The sequence below is a fragment of the Engystomops pustulosus genome, chromosome 3, assembly GCF_040894005.1.
Source record: "Engystomops pustulosus chromosome 3, aEngPut4.maternal, whole genome shotgun sequence".
In the NCBI taxonomy this organism is placed as follows: domain Eukaryota; kingdom Metazoa; phylum Chordata; class Amphibia; order Anura; family Leptodactylidae; genus Engystomops; species Engystomops pustulosus.
The window spans coordinates 209,282,947-209,302,686 of record NC_092413.1 but is presented as its reverse complement, the minus strand read 5'-3'; the positions used below and the strand labels follow the sequence as shown (position 1 = coordinate 209,302,686).

The window sequence follows — 19,740 nt, the reverse complement described above, 5'->3', positions numbered from 1 at the left end:
CTCCCTTTACTAATAAAAAGCCCCTAGATGCCTCCCTTTACTAATAAAAAGCCCCTAGCTGCCTCCCTTTACTAATAAAAAGGCCCTAGCTGCCTCCCTTTACTAACAAAAAGCCCCTGGCTGCCTCCCTTTACTAATAAAAAGCCCCTGGCGGCCTCCCTTTACTAATAAAAAGCCCCTGGCGGCCTCCCTTTACTAATAAAAAGCCCCTGGCGGCCTCCCTTTACTAATAAAAAGCCCCTGGCGGCCTCCCTTTACTAATAAAAAGCCCCTGGCGGCCTCCCTTTACTAATAAAAAGGCCCTAGCTGCCTCCCTTTACTAATAAAAAGGCCCTAGCTGCCTCCCCTTACTAATAAAAAGCCCCTAGATGCCTCCCTTTACTAATAAAAAGCCCCCAGCTGCCTCCCTTTACTAATAAAAAGGCCGTAGCTGCCTCCCTTTACTAATAAAAAGGCCCTAGCTGCCTCCCTTTACTAATAAAAAGCCCCTGGCGGCCTCCCTTTACTAATAAAAAGCCCCTAGATGCCTCCCTTTACTAATAAAAAGCCCCTAGCTGCCTCCCTTTACTAATAAAATGCCCCTGGCGGCCTCCCTTTACTAATCAAGAGCCCCTAGCAGCCTCCCTTTACTAATAAAAAGGCCCTAGCGGTCTCCCATTACAAATTAATAGGCCCTAGAGGCCCCCCTTTACTATTTAAAAGGCCCTAGAGCCCCCCTTTACTAATTAAAAGGCCCTAGAGCCCCCCTTTACTAATTAAAAGGCCCTAGAGCCCCCCCCTTTACTAATTAAAAGGCCCTAGAGGCCCCCCTTTACTAATTAAAAGGCCCTAGAGGCCCCCCTTTACTAATTAAAAGGCTCTAGAGGCCCCCCTTTACTAATTAAAAGGCCCTAGAGGCCCCCCTTTACTAATTAAAAGGCCCTAGAGGCCCCCCTTAACAAATAAAAAGCCCCAGCCTACCTTTACTAATAAAAAAAAAACCCTAGCTGCCTTCCCTATACAAATAATAACCCTATATACTTACCCTTGATGTCTTCTTGACGTCTCCTTCACTCCTAATGGCGATCCGCTCACCTTCTGTAGCTCCTACACCGCGCGCCTCTGGTCACGTGACTTACGCGACCTGACGTCAGGTCGCGTCAGTCACGTGACATGGGCCGCGCGGTACAGGAGCTACAGAAGACGGGCGGATCGCCGACGTGGGACTTGGAGGTAAGTATGGGGCAGAAATACGGGGGGCGCGGCGGCAGCTCGACACCGGGGCAGCCTAGTTCGGGCAACTTTCCCCCGCGGCACACTCAACCTTGTGTCGCGGCACACTAGTGTGCCGCGGCACACAGGTTGAAAGTCACTGCTCTATAGGAACCTGCCACTACCTGTATTTGTGAAAATAGTGGTGACGGGTTCCCTTTAAGCCCCTTCCACACTTGCATTGCAGATGACGTCAGAGTCTGATCAGGGTGCGATCAGGGTTTGGTCAGTGAAAAACTGACATTTTGCATCAGAGTTCAATCAGTTTTCAGTCAGAGTTTGTTCAGTGTCTCAGTTTTTCACGCGCGTTTTCAATGCAATTTCAATGCGTTTTTCACGTGCAGGTAATGCGCGTGAAAAGGACTCAGGGCTGAGCTCTATCTTTTCTATGGCGATTGATGTGTGAAAAACGCATTGCACTTGCGTGTGTCTCAGAATGCGATGCGTTTTTGATGCGTCTCCATAGACTTGTATGGTGCGTTTTTCACGCGCGTGACTTGCAAAAGTAGAGCATGTCGAGATTTAAACACGCGTGAAAAAAATGCAAAAAGCCCATTCATTACAATGGGTCAGAGTGCAATGCAAGTTCTGCACGCCAAAAGCACGCACAGAAAACGCGCGTGAAAAACGAAAGTGTGGAAGGGGCTTTACACCAGACAAGCGGAATCATTGCCCTGAATTCTTTTCACAAAGACTGGACACAATCTAAAAAAAAAAATTGATTAAACAGGTTCTCAAAGCCCCTCTTATTTAAAGTCTAGGCTGGGACCCAGAAAACTCTTTAAATGTATCATCGGCTGTCGTCCAAATCTAAATCTGGTCTATTGTTTATAACGATTATTAAATCTATCCTAATGTTTTAGTGTATGTGTAGACACTTCACATGGTCACCACTTTCTAGTTGGCCTAAAGTGGTCTAACTTTCTACAATTTAGGTTCCAGATGAGTCTAAAACACTTCCTACTCTGGCAACACTTTGATAAGTAATGTGCTGGGGTTTGCCAATTTTGATAACCTGGTTGGCCAAACCTATCAAAATGTTTTGGCCAGTAAAAATCTAAAGCCTACATCCAACATTAAGGCCCATTCTACACTTGAGAGTGTGATGCGATGAACTCCCCCAGCCCGTACGCTGAAAGCCGGCACTGAACTGATATGCTGAGTGCAGTCCCGGTTTGCAGCGTTCAGGGCTTGTTGTGAGTGTGATCCGAGTTAATCACACTCGCAAGTAAGGAACGGGCCTAACATGTCCATTCCAGAAATTTTTGGGTTTGGCCAACACTCCACTAATATTTATGGACAACTTCAAATTACTAAGTGGCTAAGACATTACAAAATCTCAGTAGTGGAAGATACTAGTTAAGTTTATATGTTAACTATTGTCATGGGAGTTTTCTATCCAATCACTTGTATTTAATATTCCATTCATAGTTAAAGGTATAATTCCTAAAATATATTTAGTGTGACCTTAGACTCCATTTAATCTTATTAAATGTCACTTCACATTCAGCCCTGCTTCCCCTTCATTCCCATAATCATCCATCCTCTTCAAAATGAAGGTGCAAAACACTTCTCCTATTCCTCTATGACACTTCCGTCATGGCCCATAGATCTGTCCTAATCGTATAAAAAATGAAGCCTTCACAAAAGTTTGACCTCCATGTGTGACCCGTGCAGTTGGGTCAAGGTAGACTTATTCAATGGAGCTTTTTAAATAGTTCATAAAATCCATTGTGTCTCTTCCTTCACACGACAAACCGGCCAACAAAGTCTGTGCCAAACAAACCATTTGACCAGAGCCATAAAAAGAAGCAGGTCACACATTCTCCTGCACACTCTAAGGGGTTAATGCATTACTTGAAATTGTTTGAAAGACCTATTGAGCCCAGGTCCTGACCTTTCCTCTGCAGCTGAACAGCAGGTCTTAAGTCAGCTGTGTGGTAGGTGCTTTGTTCCTTCCATGATTAGTGCCTTCTCCTGAACCCTGAAGGCTCGTTGCCAAACCATGCAAGTCATCAATCATTACGGTGACATTTTTGGAGGGACTGGGGAAGTGCAGTCATAACTCTGTTACTTTCTCTTTTACAATTAGTATAGAAACCATTGTCCCAAGCCTCAGCTGATTACATTGAGACATCACCCGAGGTCCTATTTGTGGTATCAAGACTTCTCTGGTTCTCCAACCTGTACAACACACGTTCAAAATTGGAATTTTAAAGTATTTTGTATACATGGAGGAAAGTCATATGTTTTTGGGGACCTTCTAACTAGCTTTAGTTAATGAGAGTGTGACAACTTTCAATGCCAGATGGGGAAGAGTTAGATTTGGACAATTTTACAGGATTGTTCCTAGTAAAGATAAGCCACCATAAAAGGTCCCTCTCAAAAACATACTTTCAGTAGAGACCTACTGACAACACATGCACATTCGGCCAAGCAGGGCATAAATGTGGGGGGGATTCAGGACAGATCTTAAATGCGGGCCGGGGTGCACCAGCCATTGTATGAGTTGAGTCTCTTGCACCACCTGCAGCAAGATGGTTGCATTAGGAGCGCAGTCACCTACTACAAAGCAGGACCTGAGTCTTAAAAATAGTGTCTCTTAACACCAGTTGTCAGCATGGGTGTGAGACATTGCTTGGAAAACCCATATACGAAAAAATGTAACCTGATATAATACTACTAGATAGGGTGTGGTGCCATTTTATAGCTCACCTCAGGCAGCAGAGAGTGAATATATCAAGTGAGCTAGTGGTGGCCATAGACATGGAGACGGTTCTCTCAGTAAACAAGGTATTTCTGGTCAATAGAAAGAGGAAAGGAGCTCCGGCACTGGCTGGGTAAGTAGAAGGCTAATAATCCGTGGTAAAATCCATCTTCTTTACTGTTTGATATAAAAAAAAGATTTTCTTGAAAACAATACAATCTTGATGGTGAAAAAGCACAGTGACTGGTGACGCCTTTCGAGCACTGTTTGTAGCTTTTAACCACCTAACGACCTGGCCCTTTTTAGTTTTTTTCACTTCCAATTTTCACTCACCACCTTCAAAAATCTATAACTTTTTTAATTTTTCCACATAAAGAGTTTGTGATGGCTTATTTTCTGCGTAACAAATTGCACGGTATTTAATATTCCATGCCGTTTACTGGGAAGCGGGAAAAAAAATCCAAATGCAGTGAAAATGGTGAAAAAACGCATTTGCAACGTTTTCTTGTGGGTTTGGATTTTACGTATTTCACTGTGTGCCACAAATTACATGTCTACTGTACTCTTTGGGTCGGAACGATTACGGGGATACCAAATTTGTATAGGTTTTATAATGTTTTCATACATTTACAAAAATTAAAACCTCCTGTACAAATTTTTTTTTTTGGATTTTGTCATCTTCTGGCGCCAATAACTTTTTCATACTTTGGTGTACGGTGCTGTGGGTGGTGTCATTTTTTGCAACTTTAGATGGTGTTTTTATTGCTATAATTTTTAGGACTGTACGACCTTTTGATCACTTTTTATTCATTTTTTTATATTTTTTAAAATGGCAAAAAAGTGTCATTTTCGATTTTGGGCGCTATTTTCCGTTACGCCCATGCGCCGCTATCTTTTTGAGGCTGCCGGCAGCTTTGCCGGCAGAGATTGCTGTGATGACACTCGCGATCAGTGCTATCACCGATCGCGGGTGTTACCGGTAAGTCTTTGCTGCAATATGCAGCAAAGACTTACCGGCTATGGAGAGGGCTCAGCCCGTGACGGCGGGCGGTCTTGAACCAGTTAATTTACATTTTGGTACTCATGCCATTTAGAGATACAGTTACGTGTACGTTAAATTGTAAGTCCACATGATTCTTTACATTTTTTTTATGCTGATCAAGGTGAATTTAGGTGAACAACCTTTGAACCAACAAATTTTCCATAATTTCTATCATAAAACTGAAACGGGTTATGTCTTGTTAAGATTTCAATTTTGACTAATAAAACAATTGTGCCAAGTTGAATCTTGTAAATTCCAGAGCATCTCCACCAGCAAATTAGATGGATGACACCAGCGCACAAAGCACTTGTCTACTACTAATGGGACCCCCGGCGATCAGATGTGGGGATCCAGGTTTTAATATCCAATGGTTGTCCATATAATTTGTACATATTAAAAAGTTACTTTGACCGGAGCTCCTAGATCTTCAGTTTCTCGGCTGGTTATCAGTCGATGACCGAACTTGATCCAGAATATGAGCACAATTCCAAAGATTCTCCGATTAGAATAAGCTTCAGACGCTCAACGCTATGTCCTATATTCCTCCATTCACACCAGTCCTCATAGCAGACCGCTGGAAGAAATTTGCACATCGATAACGTAGAACGTCCTTGATGGTTTAAGGTTTATTCATTATAAAATATACTCACAAACATGGAGTTTAAAATTGTGTATATAAAAGTCAGAATTGGAACACCAGCTTCACATGTCTACCCATGTGAATTTTGGACTCTTTGTTGGATCGGTCCTCGACTGTTCATAGCTCCCACGGGAAAAGTGTGCAGCACGTTGTTATAATTTATAAATATGTCATGTCCTTAAGGGTAAAGGATGATCTTTGTAGAGTCTTTGAACAAACTACCCATTGGTAATATTGAGTTCTATAAAAAGATTTTATAAAAAATATGTTTTTTTAATCAAAAATTTTACTTATGGTATTTGTAGAAATCAGAAATGTTGACGCATATTTGGGTGGTTAATGGCTCTTCAGAACAGAAACCATGAGATAAGCACAAGATAAGATCCCCAAACCACTACAAGTGTCAGGCCACATGAATTACATGCACACTGGGGATCTGGAAGAAGTCCTTTCCTACAGCTGTGCTTCAATTAGTGGGAGGTCTCAGGAAGGTATAAAGGATCCTAAAAGCCTCATTAGCAGTGACAGTCCTGATTTATAACACTTATTGAGGAAAACCATCAAAGGTGAGACAACAAGAACAACTAGGCTGGCCATAAAATGCCATAAATATAAAATGCCATAAATACATCGAAGAAATCTCCCTGTTTACATTCAGTGATTGCTCTGGATCTGGGATCAGGATGGAGGGAGAGGTCAGAGGTGTCATACAGAACAGCATCATATCAGAGGATGCATTTCTTGTTTCTTTCATCTGGGGACAGAAAACCTGGACAACAAATAGTTCTCCTATCAGTTACAACTTCAGGAGATTTGTTATCATCTTAAAAACACCATTAAGGGCTGAGCGATGGCATTTGAAGTGGATCATCAATTTGCTTGGACACATTCTCATTCTGCCCTTAACAAACATCCAAACCTCAGGTTCCCCCTTTTTTATATGGCCCTAGATCGACAAGTTACCATCGACATTGTATATATTTTCCGTAAAAGGCAAGAACATGTAAATCCGGATGAGGTGCTTCTCCGCTAGTGAGTCTATTTAGGAACTCCTCCTTATATTGGAAAGTCCTTCCTGTAGCCCATTTTCTACTTGGGAACATCTCTTCTAGACCCTACTATTGTGGAGAAATACTTCCTCTAATCCTATTTAGGCTTCTTCTTAGGAACTCTTGCTCCAGGCTCTCTTGTAGTGGTAAGTCTTTCCTCTAGAACTTTGGTTCTGGTTAGGAACATCTCCTCAGCCCTTTCTATACGGGTGAAACTCTTCCTCAAGTCCCTCCTCTGCCAAACAATGCCTTCTTCATTCCTTCCTATAGTGGATGAGCACTAACTCTAGTGTTTCCTCTAATGAAAAATTCTTTCTTCTATATTAGAAGACCTTACTTTTATTTCAGTGAACCTTTTGAGCTTGGTGTGTCAAAATTCATAAAACTATATTGGGTACACTGGCAGAAGGGCAAAATTTTGGTAGCTGCTTTAAGATGATGGCCGAGGAGTAAGGAGCACATATCCCCCTTGCAGTTACTGAAATGGATCTTCTTCCAGCCGCCTAGTGTTCCCCGCTGTTTGGGTGCAGGTCCGCACTAAATTTAGTGCTGGTGGGAGCTTAGTCTTTACTTTCTAAAGAACTGCCTTTACTCATGGAAGCAAGATAGCTTCTGTACCTGCTGCACATTCAGCGCTTTAACCCAGTCCCCGGATGCTGATTTTGTCAGGTAGTGAAGCCAGAGCAGGACGCAGATGGCGTCAGCATCCGGAGGCAAGGCAAGGTTCCTGCTAAGAGCCAAGAGCACATATTGGCCACCTTTCCTCAATTAATGAATGGCACTGCACCCTGCATCTGTATGTTGTCAGCAAAAACGTCTCGGGATGCCACCGGCGACACTTGGGTCACAGGTTAACCATAACTGCTTTTTCCCTCCTCTAGTTAGAAACTCTCCCTAAAGAGGACCTCTTCTCTGACATCCCCCTCTAATTGTATGTTGTATCGATCACCCAACTTTCACCAGTGTTTCAGTCATATAGCAATGAGCAATTACCTAGAACTGTACCTTCTTATTTAAAGGGCTATTCTAGGTATTCTGGCTGTTCCTTTCACAAACAGTCTCACACTTGACTATAGTTTGGACTTAGAGCTCAGTTGTTTAGAAAATTGATGTAACTAATTTTCAATGCCATGCACCACGTTTCGGTGTGGGGCTGTTTATGGAAGAAATCACACATTTACCTTAATAGGCATTGATATTGACCTAACAATCCCATGAGCTATTTGCAGTGACCTACATTTTTGGTTCAAGCAGGGGTTGAAAAACCTCTGGTCAGCCCTCTACGATCACTCCTCTTTTATATTCTTGTCCAACTTGGCCATGATAGTTATTTGGTCAAGGGCCAAACAATTTTTATCTGAACCATTTGTTCACAAAAGATTGTTTACGTGACTGACCCATACACCAAACCCTGACAAGGGCTCGTCACATCCAGACAGAGATTTTAAACATGGCTGAAAGAGATCAGGGAAATCAATCAGGATTCAGTACCATGAAGTGTTTTTTTTTTTTTAAAGATTCAGTTTGGGTCTGAACTGAAGTTGCACCAATTCTTCTAGTCCTCTAAAACATATATATATATATATATATATATATATATATATATATATATATATATATATATATATTTTTTTTTTTTTTTTCATCAAAAGGTCCTATCTTGCTTAGTTCATTTTTTATTTATTTTTTTTTAATTAGACCTGGGGTCACGGTTAGGGTTAGTCCTATTGCTATCCCTAACCTTTACCCTAATCCTTACTCTTACGAAAGATTTTTTAGAAAATGAACAAAACAAAAAAAGGGCTTTTAATTAAAACAAAACAAAAAAAATCTGTATTTTACGGGACTATAAATTATCCTAATTTATAGGACAATTGGGGCAGCACTGGTTCATTAGAAGCAAATTAGAAAAAATTTGATTCAGTAAAATTTCTTGAGATCAAGTCAACAAGTCCTTCAATTATCGATACATTTTATAAACAATTGTTATGTTTAATATCTTCCAACGTAAGACTTTGGCCTACAAAGTCCTCAAATCTCTATCCAACCAATGACCTGTGGGATGTGGTGGAATAACAAGTCTGATGCATGGAGATTATATCTCAAAACCTAAAAAAAGGAGACGAAGCATCTGTTGGCAACATCTTGGTGCCAAATACTATAGGACCTTTTCTTGTGAAGTTCATGCATAAATGGTGGTACAAGAGGAACCTAAACATTATTAGATGGTATGAGTGAAGTAGAGCCACCAAGTATGAACAGCATGGAAACCCTACCATAAAAAATACTGTCTACACTGCCATGAGAAGAATATCAATAATATATTGTTATGCAATGTTCTTCAGCCCGTGGTAGTTAATGTTGTCTTGGATACTACAAACAGAGGAATAAACTGTGATACATGAAGCAGAAAACTGGTTGGAAGTAATTACCAGACTGACACAGAAACATCTTTCCCACAGATTAGGGAGGTAAACCACATGCCAATCATGTGTCAGGGATAGTGCGACACAGGAATCCACATCTAACCGACTGACAGTGGAGAGCACATACATCAAAACTATCAGAAGGATCTTCATCAGGGTCAAACTGGTGCACCTCCCCAGGTTCTGATGTCTTCTGGTGGTCCATAAGGTCTAGTTGATGTTTGTAGTACAGTACAGGGTTTACATGACTTGAGAGTGGACAAAAGGGGTAGAAGGAGGGGGACATCTCAACTTTGCAGATGCCACCATCTATGACCTGTGAGCACTTCAGGCTGGTGATTACAGGACCTCTCATGATGTCAACCCCAGGTGACCATTCACATTAGAGAAGGGAACCAGGAATTTGGGACATGTTTAGAGTTTTAGTACTATTCTCTTACAACCCACGGACAAAACACCATTAATATCAAGATCTGGCCTCCGCTGTATATTGTCTATGATCAACCTCGACATGCTGGAAGTTTTAGTTCTCTCCTTTTTATATCTAATCACTAAGATGTCCTCTGCTATCTATAATAATCATCTGAATATGGTGGGAGTAATAGTTTCCCCATTATACCACCATCTTGTCCCTTAATATACCATTGCTCTATATTGTAGGAAAAGTTAATCAATACTAAAGTTATGGACAAACCCTTTAAGTACTTATGAGTATTGAAAATATCTAAGTAAACTGAGCACATTGAATCTGCATGTACTAATTGTTGCCTTTAGCTGTAGGATCTTGCGCCCAACAGATATCCATTGTGTATGGCAGCCTTAGGAGTCTTAAAAGATGTCACTCTACAGAGGTTGTTGTGTCTCGGTGACGGTATACAGATCCAGATTAGTAACCTACTGACACATGCAAAGCTCATACAAGATTAATGCATGACATGAGCAAACACGTTCAGAAGGTTGCAGGCAGATAACTAATAAGCCAACAACCCCACTCAATCACCGGTGTCAGACAGACGAGGAGCTGCCCGCCATCCACATCACTACACACAGCAGATTACACTGGGGACAGAGGGGATTTACTCTACAGCAATGTTTTATAAGTCACAACTCAGGCTAAGTACAGGACTTTTTGGTCCTGAAGGTCATGAAGGTTCTGGGTCCCATTAAAAAACTTGTATTTGACCTTCCAACTATGATCTATCATTTATAGAACTGGTATATTTATATGGGGACGAGGACTCCTGGATCCAGATGCCACCGCATCTTCGGCACCCATAGACTCACATGTATGACTAGATTAGTACTAGAAGAGAATTGAAGAAGTCAGGTGATACTTTTTGAGGCTAACTGAGTATAATTCATGGTGAGCTTTCAATAATACTAGTTCTCTTCGTCAGACATGATGTTAATACTAATATGTTAGTACTAATCTGTCTATATATAATATAGCAGAATCCCCATGTCTAGTTCCCGACTAAAGACCCGAGTCACTACTACTTACACCATCTCCTTCATGTACTAATAAACCGCTCTGCTATCTCATTCAACAAGAGAACACACATACATAACTCAACTTTATTAGTTATACAAAAGTGCACAAATACATAACGTGATGTAGACAATAACATATAACATAACCCAGAAAACTAGTCATATATAGACTGAGAACACTGAACCAAAAATTTGGACCTGGTCATCTCTACTGTCGACAGAAAAAGCCTAACGTGGAAATGTTGCTTGATGGGCTGCATCTAGCAAATAGGTGTCCACCTGGCCAATCATATCCATGCCTAATTGCGAGGGACAAAAAGCTGCCCGATTGGCTGCTCTGCAATCCATCAAGCAATGTGTCCGTGTTATGCGGAGCTGCTTAACGGAGGAAGTGAAAATATGAGTAAAATATGCATGCAAAGAGTACATGGGACTCACTCATCCCCCCTCTCCTGAAATTTCTATGCAATTTGACAACTCAGTGGGGCTCATTTACTAAGGGTCGCGGACTGCACTATTGTAGGATATTCTGACGATTTCTGATTTCCGCCACATTAGCAAGGGTTTTTGGCACAAGCGATCGGATTTTGCCGCATCGGCGCCAGCTTTCATGCACCACAAATCGGGGTGAGAGGGGGGATGGGGTCGTCGGACGATCCGACTGATTCCAACTAAGAGTGGGATTTAACATTTAAATTGTTTTGCAAGACAAGCACTTACATGCATCGGGAAGAAGAAGGTGAACTCCGTGGGGCCTGAGCAGGGAAGCGACACATGCAGGATATTGGGCGAACGATGTAAGTGACTCGCGGCAGAGTTCATTCTTGTCGGACAAAGCACCTCGGGGAATGCACAGAGACGGGTAAGTAAATGTGCCCCAATTACTTTTTCTTGTCTTGCTACGAAGATGGAGTTCATCAGAGATTGAGAAGAAGATGAAGAATCAAGTGATGTAAGAAGATTAGATCCAACGTAAGTGCAGTGCCGATCTGTTCATCCTTTCTAGGGGGCTGGATCTCACACAGTGCCATAAAGGTGATTGAAGCATCTATTTATAGGGAGGCATTTGGCCCCTTTTATCAGAATTGTTGAGGGTTCATCCATGAGTGAGTGAGTGTTTTTTAAAAGTTGGCTATCTACACCTACTGTTCCACCTACTGGTGCCCTATTACCTTTTGACACCAGAATTCTAGTAGTAGTAGTTTGCTGAACTTTCTCCTAGACCTCAATTCATTGCATTCTTCACACTACTACTAATCCTCACTACTACCGTCTACTATTCCTTTACTGCAGATCTAATACTAGAAACCTTCACAGGAGCTCAATGTTTTCTTAAACCACCAGCTAGAAGAAGAAAATGTGATCGCAAACACAAGTGAGATTTTGTTGGATCTTGATAGACCTGCATCATCCAGGACCTTTTGAAGTGTCCGAAGTAAATGGCTCTAAGAGATGAATGTTGGTGTTTATCTCAGACTCAATGAGGTGGGATGCAGGTTCCCTTTGATGGAGGGAAAACAAAGCCTTTCAGTCAAGAGGACTATCTTAGAGGTGGACATCCATATCAACCAACCATGAATCTTGAGAACTTGTCCATACACAGAATGCAGTCTCACAGATCACTAAGAAATATCTAGTTACCTATATAAGGACATAAATTAATGATGAAATTAAATTAATTATTGTCTATGCTGAGGCTCATGGATCCTGGGTGGTGGGATACATTCTAAAATTCACACTTAGTGAGCTTTTACCACAACTTTCCAAAATATACGGTGTCGCAGATTAACCAGAAGACCATATTTAATGTCCATCTTCATAATCATGTCATCTTCTGGATCACTCAAGCATCCGTAGAAGATCTCCATATATATTAAGGAATAAAGGGTCATGGTTTGGGATTTCATCACGCCTGATAAGAACCTGCCTCAATAATGAAATATATTGGAGTATTGGTGGAATCGAGGGATAATTGGCCCATTCATGGCAAACTTTACAAAAACATTGATAAAGTCACTGGTGGCAAATTTCACAATTACTGATCCTCCTTCTACAATGTCTTTGTATTGAACTTGCTTATAATTGACCCCTTCCTCTCATTACCAAGCCCATTACCACATCCCACCTCCACATTAAAGTCTATTTAAGCCTCATTCAGGATATGTTAGCATATAGATGTCCTTGATAAGCCTGTGAATGGACTTGTCAAACTAATTGCCTTTATAAATGTCTGAAAAGAGTTTACCTACAAGGGAAAGGTCCCCACTCCCAAACTAGTCCCTATCAGCTCAGATAAACAGAGGAAACCAATTAGCACCCGAGGGGACAATGAAAGCCGCCTATTAGGACACACAAAACCTTCACACCACATGGAACTAGGAAGTCATCGGGCTGGGGGTTCTTTGATTATCCATGGAACTAGTCTTGCCCAAAGCTATAGATCCCAGGAGCTTTACTTTATGTTCTTGGTGGATGATTGCTTTACAATAAATTTGTATAATTTTGAAAAAAAATCTAAAAATGCCAGAAAATGAAAAATATATTATGCAGTTATATGGTGGTGTAATCAAGTTGGCTATCTATTACGATAGAGACACCTGATCCCCTGATCCTGAGTTTGATCAATGGGGGTCTGACCACTGGGAGACCCAGTGATCAGGAGAATTGGGGTTAAAAAGTTCCCTTACGTGACTCCCTTATGAGCCCCATTCACACCTATGGTACTCCATGGTTGGCCTGTGGTATGGCTGTCCAGGAAGTCATCAAGTAGTTAATGAATCAGGTTGAGCATATACATTTAGGAGGGGGCTTTTGGCTTTGGTTGGACCTCTGCGTTCAGACACCAATTCCTGATCCAGTCAATAGGGGGTAAGTCTGTATTAGCCCCTGTCCCTTTAACAGAGTTTTCCAACTCATAAGATTTATGTCCCATTACAAGGTAGAGGATAAAATTTGTAGGTTCTCTAATGAGGGAGGCCGATTGATCAAATGAGCAGGTAATTTGTGCTCCATACTTTGAGTGTGGCCTCATTTCTTGTCATTACTGGGGGACCAAACACTAGGGTCAAATTGATGATTTGCGTGGTCCTGAGTGTCAAATCGTCGTCATGATATTGTTGACCTATTATGTACACCAATTTCCGACTATAAATTTCCGGTATAAATTAGCCATGCCCCCTCCAGAAGCACCAAAAGTTGCCTTGCATTAGAACCTTCAACTTTTTTCAACCATTTACATCGCCATGAATATATAAATCGTCTTACGGAAGTTTCGTCTTACCACTTGCTGTGACCAGATTTACTCACTGTATTTTTTTAGCACAGCAGTGATACATGAGGTTGTAGCGTTTCCTTAAAAAAATTTCCAGCCCCTTCTTACTTCATAGCTGAGATACTCAAGTATAACAACACTCAACACTCAAAATCATAAATAAGAGGAAGCTAGAGGCAATGATTTGGAACGAGCTGGTGTCCCGTGTCTTCTTCCTTTTGGAATTCATAACAAAACTCCTAAAGTCAAAGAACATTTAATATGAAATTCTTCTCACTTCGCTGATCCAGACCTTCCATTAATTGTGGCGATGATACACTGGTGCACAATCTACTGTCATATATATGAACCATGGGCGAGATCACACACCTACACAACATTTATCGTTAGGAAACAAATAGATCTTAGTCTAGAGCCCTTCTAAAGAGGTTTCATGAGCTCCCCCCGCCACACCGTGGCTCACTTGGTATGATCCACTTATGGTGATTAGGAGGTTCTGCTGCATTATATATGTATTTCCATATAAATTGTTTATCAAGTCGTCTTTGGAGAGGGTGAGTGCCCGTCCACCCTTGTGGGAGAGACCAGGCTTTGTGTACAGCACATTCCCCAGCTTCTTTCATCAGACTCATCACTGTGTGGATAGGTTCTCCTGCCTCGGAGAGATCAAAGGCAGCCCCTGACAGGACAGCCCACACTTCACTGGTCATCTGCATGGCATCTAGAACAATGCAGGTCATCCAGTCTTGTGATACATTGTAGAAGCTACGAGGGAACTTTCCAAGGAGCAAGAAAAAAACTTAAATATTCTGAGACTTTATTGATAGGCTCCAATTTAAAGGAATCATTTCTTACTGTGTGGCTCTTCTTTTGGGCTCTAAGGACCACGTCAATGACATAAAGTCACCCTGTTAGGACGTCTCGAAACAAATGTCTTTATGAGATTACAACATCAACCATTCACCAACAACAGTTGGATATTATTGTCAGGGACAGAATGTGGGGCTAGTATTTTCGACAAATATTTAAAACAGGAGAACCCATAATATACAGAATTTATATAATGAATGGTTACAGTTACATAAATGTGAGACGGATAAGTAGATATGAGAGATACATAGATGGATAGAAGACCAATATATAGGTAGATAGTAAGAATATCCATTAAAACTGTATTTCATATCTGTTTGACTATTTTGATATATTTATTACAATACATATTTTTCCTATTATACCTCCTGCTCTGTCCTGTACCATCACATACAGGTGGGTGTCATGGTGCCACTCAACCTGACCCCCGGTTTACACACGGGCCATATAGACCCGCACACTTTCCCGTACAGTGACTAGGCACTACCAGGGGGTCTCAGACATGGGTCTCTCATTACTGAAGCCCTACACTTTCCAATCTTTTACAAATCTGACATACTGCGGGGTCTTTAGTCTCGACCAAAAGGTATTTGTGAGCAGGGTGGCTGTGTGGGGCAGGTTATGATTGAGGTCACTGTGTGGGGCAGGTTGTTGTGATCGAGGTCACAGTGTGGAGCAGGTTATTGTGATCAGGATTATTTTGTTGGGCAGGTTGTTGTGAGCAGGGTCATTATGTGGGGCAGGTTGTTGCACTTGGGGTCACTGTGTGGGGCAGGTTGTTGTGAGCAGGATCATTGTGTGGGGCAGGTTGTTGTGAGCAGGGTCATTATGTGGGGCAGGTTGTTGCACTTGGGGTCACTGTGTGGGGCAGGTTGTTGTGAGCAGGATCATTGTGTGGGGCAGGTTGTTGTGAGCAGGGTCATTGTGTGGGGCAGGTTGTTGCGATCGGGGTCATTGTGTGGGGCAGGTTATAGTGATCGAGGTCACAGTGTGAGGCTGGTTGTTGTGATCGGGGTTATTTTGTGGGGTAGGTTGCTATGATCACGATAATTCTGTGGGGCAGGTTGTTGTGATTGAGGTCACTGTGTGGGGCAGGTTGTTGTGATTGAGGTCACTGTGTGGGGCAGGTTGTTGTGATCAGGGTCATTGTGTGGAGCAGTTTGTGTGGTGCAGGTTGTTGTGAGCAGGGTCATTGTGTGGGGCAGGTTGTTGTGAGCAGGGTCATTGTGTGGGGCAGGTTGTTGTGAGCAGGGTCATTGTGTGGGGCAGGTTGTTGTGAGCAGGATCATTGTGTGGGGCAGGTTGTTGCGAGCAGGATCATTGTGTGGGGCAGGTTGTTGCGATCGGGGTCATTGTGTGGTACAGATTGTTCTGAGCGGGATCTTTGTGTTGGGCACATTGTTGTGATGCTTGGGAACAGCTAATTCCCTTACAAGTAACTTTCTTTATAAAGGGATAATAAGCCTTGCCCCTGTCTGACTGCTGGGAAATCAGCCTGATGGCCTCTAGATGATGGCCAAGTAGTCTTATATCATATCCAAGGACAGCAAGAAATAAACAACTAAAGATCCATAGAAAAGACCGAATAAGAACACTGCTTAAAACACAAACAGTCCTGTTACAGTGCTGTAACATTCTCTCTAGCTGTAACAGTGTTACGAAAATACTCCAGACCCCCTCCCCTCTGCTCTGACTACATGCATCTGCTTGACTACAATTTATTACTCAGAGCAGAGAGAGTGGAACATTTTAGTACAGAGAGCAAAGTGCACAGCAGTGTAAGGACCTACCCGTAGTGCACAAAGAATAGATTCTCTGATTTATAAAGCTGTAGAGAGAGCTCAGCAGAGCAGAGACAACTGGAGGAAATATAGCTTAATGCACAGAGCACAGCAGTGTGAAGACCAAGTGCACATGGAGAAGACACAACTTTGCAATATACACATCTTTTCACAGTCCTGCTGCTACTAACAGATCACACAAAGGTGTGATTGCACAGATCTCCAGGGACAATAGCTAACACTGGCCGCAGGGAGCTAAGAGCACAGCAGTGTAAAGAACAAGTGCACATGGAGAAGACACAACTTAGCAGGACTGTGAAGAGATGTGTACCGTGCAGCTTCTAAAAGAACACAAAAAGGTGCGATTACACAGACCTGAAGGGATTAAAGCTAACACTGGCTCCAGAGAGCTAAGCGCACAGCAGTGTGAGGAACCACTCTCAGTGCACTTGGATAAGCTTCAAATCCTCGAAAATAAATGCATAATTCACAGTCCTGTTGCTACTAACATCATGTATAGACATAGGGTTACCTAGATCTCCAGGGACAATACCTAACACTGACCGTAGGGTCACACCTGGAGACACATTCCCTTTAAGAAGTACATTAGGCTGATGTCATCACCAAACGCAAACAAGCAAACAAACCTGGGAATCCGAGTCTCGAGTCGCCTCAGTCTGGGGATTTGTCTGGCCGCACTCAGCATCACACATAACTATCATGTCTGCATTTCTATGGATTGTAATCCAAATTTCTGAGTCTGCGGGAAATTTCCCCAAAAATTAAAGGGTTTTGCACTAAACTGTCTGATGACATCACTACTATTAACCTTGCGCCTGCCAGGGACTAGTAAACGGCTGCATCCAAATATCAGGAATCTGTACTGGTTGTATCAATCAGATTGTAGATGATCATCAAACATGTAAATGGTTGCAATCAAAAAGAGACTGAGACCGTCCTGGGACTTGTGTTCAGCGTGTCATCCGAGGTCATGACCGGGTGACCATCAAAAGCCCCACACACTGACAGTCCTGGCAGGGGGTCCTAGCCGGCCCGCACCATATGTGAGCCCCCCCAATCCACTTTATCACCAGCTGCAGGAACACAAAAGTAGTTCCTTTAAGAAGGCAAAACTTTAGATCCCTTAGAGTCCTATTCACATAGTGCAGATTTTGTTTCGGGTGTCAATTCACCCCAAAAGTTGGACCCCTAAATACAAACCTAAATGGATGATCAATAATGTGCAAACCCACAGAGTTCATTTATCTTAGGGGGTCAGCAGGTATCACAGAATGGTCCAAACTATGTCTATACTTCCTACACTGAACACATTGCACCAAACCCTCTGCTGTGTTAGATCTATCCCTGTATAAATATACACACAACAATGTTCTCATTCACTGCCAGCAAGCGGAGCTCTGCATCTCCATATGGTCTATCAATCAATAAGAAAAGAACACCTCAATCCTCTGCTTGCTGGCAGTGAACGGAATCAGAATCAAAACTACTTAAAGGGATTGTCTTCTAAAAAAATGACCCATCCACAGGACAGGTGATCCAGGACCTCCACCAATCACCAAAACAGGGGTCCTATAGCTTTTGTTTGAATGGATCGCAGTGAATACATTAACCAAGCTAATATAGTCTTCCTTAAAGGGGTTGTCTTATTACAAATATACATGACCTATGTAAAGGTGATAAGTATCTGTTTAGTAGCCGCCTGACCTCCGGGACCCCCAATGTCACCAAAACAGGGGATTTCTTCTGTTTGAATGAATTGCAGCGACAAAGATACCCGAGTTACTATAGTTTTCCTTAAAGGGGTTGGTCACTAGATAAGGGGTAACGTGCTGATGAGTGAGGGTCCTGCCCTCCATAGAGTTGTATACAGAGTCTTCCCACAGCACATTCCCATGCGTTCTCCTACCTGAAAACTGGGAAGAAGCCTCCGCCGGGTTCCCTGCAGCCACAATGTAGAATATCCCCAGGGCAGCGATGTAGAATCCCATCCTGAGGGGTCCGGCTACATCCAGCAGCTCCTCCTGGAAGACACAGCCTGACCCTGTGCTAGTCCCATCGCTCTCTATCCTCCCTGCACAGCAATGAATGGAGTCTACAGGGAGCCCAGGCTGAAACCCTAGCAGAGGCTCCATCTACCTGTACAGGCGGGCGCTCCCCTGGGTCCTAGCTCCTACCTCCCGGGGGGCTACTGCTCGTGTGTGTGCAGTGCAGAATCCCACATAGGGGAGTATTGTTCTATCCTGGACAACCAACAAGAAGACATCAACAACAGAAGAAATATTTTTTTTATTTTTTTCACTTTTTTTTTTTATTTCAGCAAAACATTGATAACGATCTGTATATATATATATAAATGCTGCATAAATTGTCATATTTACTACAATTTTGCAACTGTCACACAAAATATAAACTTTTTATACAAATCTGTTACATATTTTACACTACGTCTTAGTAATAGGAACCTGTAGGGGGACATTAATCATAGGGGGTCTCAGGTTCGCCTGTTTTTGCACCTGGTTTGTTCTTTTTTTGTCTTGTGATCTATGATGGATCTGGTTCTGCCTTAGTAAATGGGTTTTTAAATTGTCGCATGTCTGATTTTTTTGCGCCTAATTTTGCACCAAATTTGGCTCAAATTGTTAGATCTCATTTGTGAGCAATAATGAAAGGAGACTGAGGAAAGATGACAGAACGTTCAGGGCGTCATCTCTGCACATAAACCTATCATTGTGATGTAACTGCAGGGACTAAAAGTTACAGAGATGGGGGAAAAAAAAAAATTCTTGCTGAAATGAGTCTTTTCCTTTTTTATTATAATGTACAGGAAATGGAGTCTGATAATATTCTCAGATCTGTACAATAAGACAATAATCACAGAGATGATCCTATAGACACTGATGAAGCCGTTACTGGAGAAATTTTACATTTTAAAACTGCTGCGAAGTATTTTTTGTGTTGCATAGAGGGAATTTTTCATTTGGGAAGCGAAAACCTTTGTTTTCAGTAATGAAAAGGGAATTTTTTTTTTTTTTTACAAGTGCAGCTGCTCAGAGCAGGGGCATTTTTGCGACTTTTTAGGTGCAAAATAGTGATAGATCCCGTGCAAACATCTGTATAGCAGCCGCTCACTATGTCAGATAAGGCGCAGGGACTCAGAACCACTAAGTGCCGGACTTTTGCTTGCACCCAAA

General features: G+C 42.2%; 1 protein-coding gene across 1 annotated transcript in view; it reads right to left on the bottom strand.

Annotated features, from left to right (window-relative positions):
* Positions 1-18,614, bottom strand: part of EVA1A (eva-1 homolog A, regulator of programmed cell death) — a 267,070-nt gene extending 248,456 nt beyond the window's left edge. The window contains exon 1 of the mRNA XM_072143694.1: positions 18,456-18,614. Coding sequence (XP_071999795.1) covers positions 18,456-18,537 — 82 coding nt within the window. The 5' untranslated portion in view covers positions 18,538-18,614. The remainder of the gene's footprint in view (positions 1-18,455) is intronic.
* Between the last annotated feature and the right edge of the window lie 1,126 nt (positions 18,615-19,740).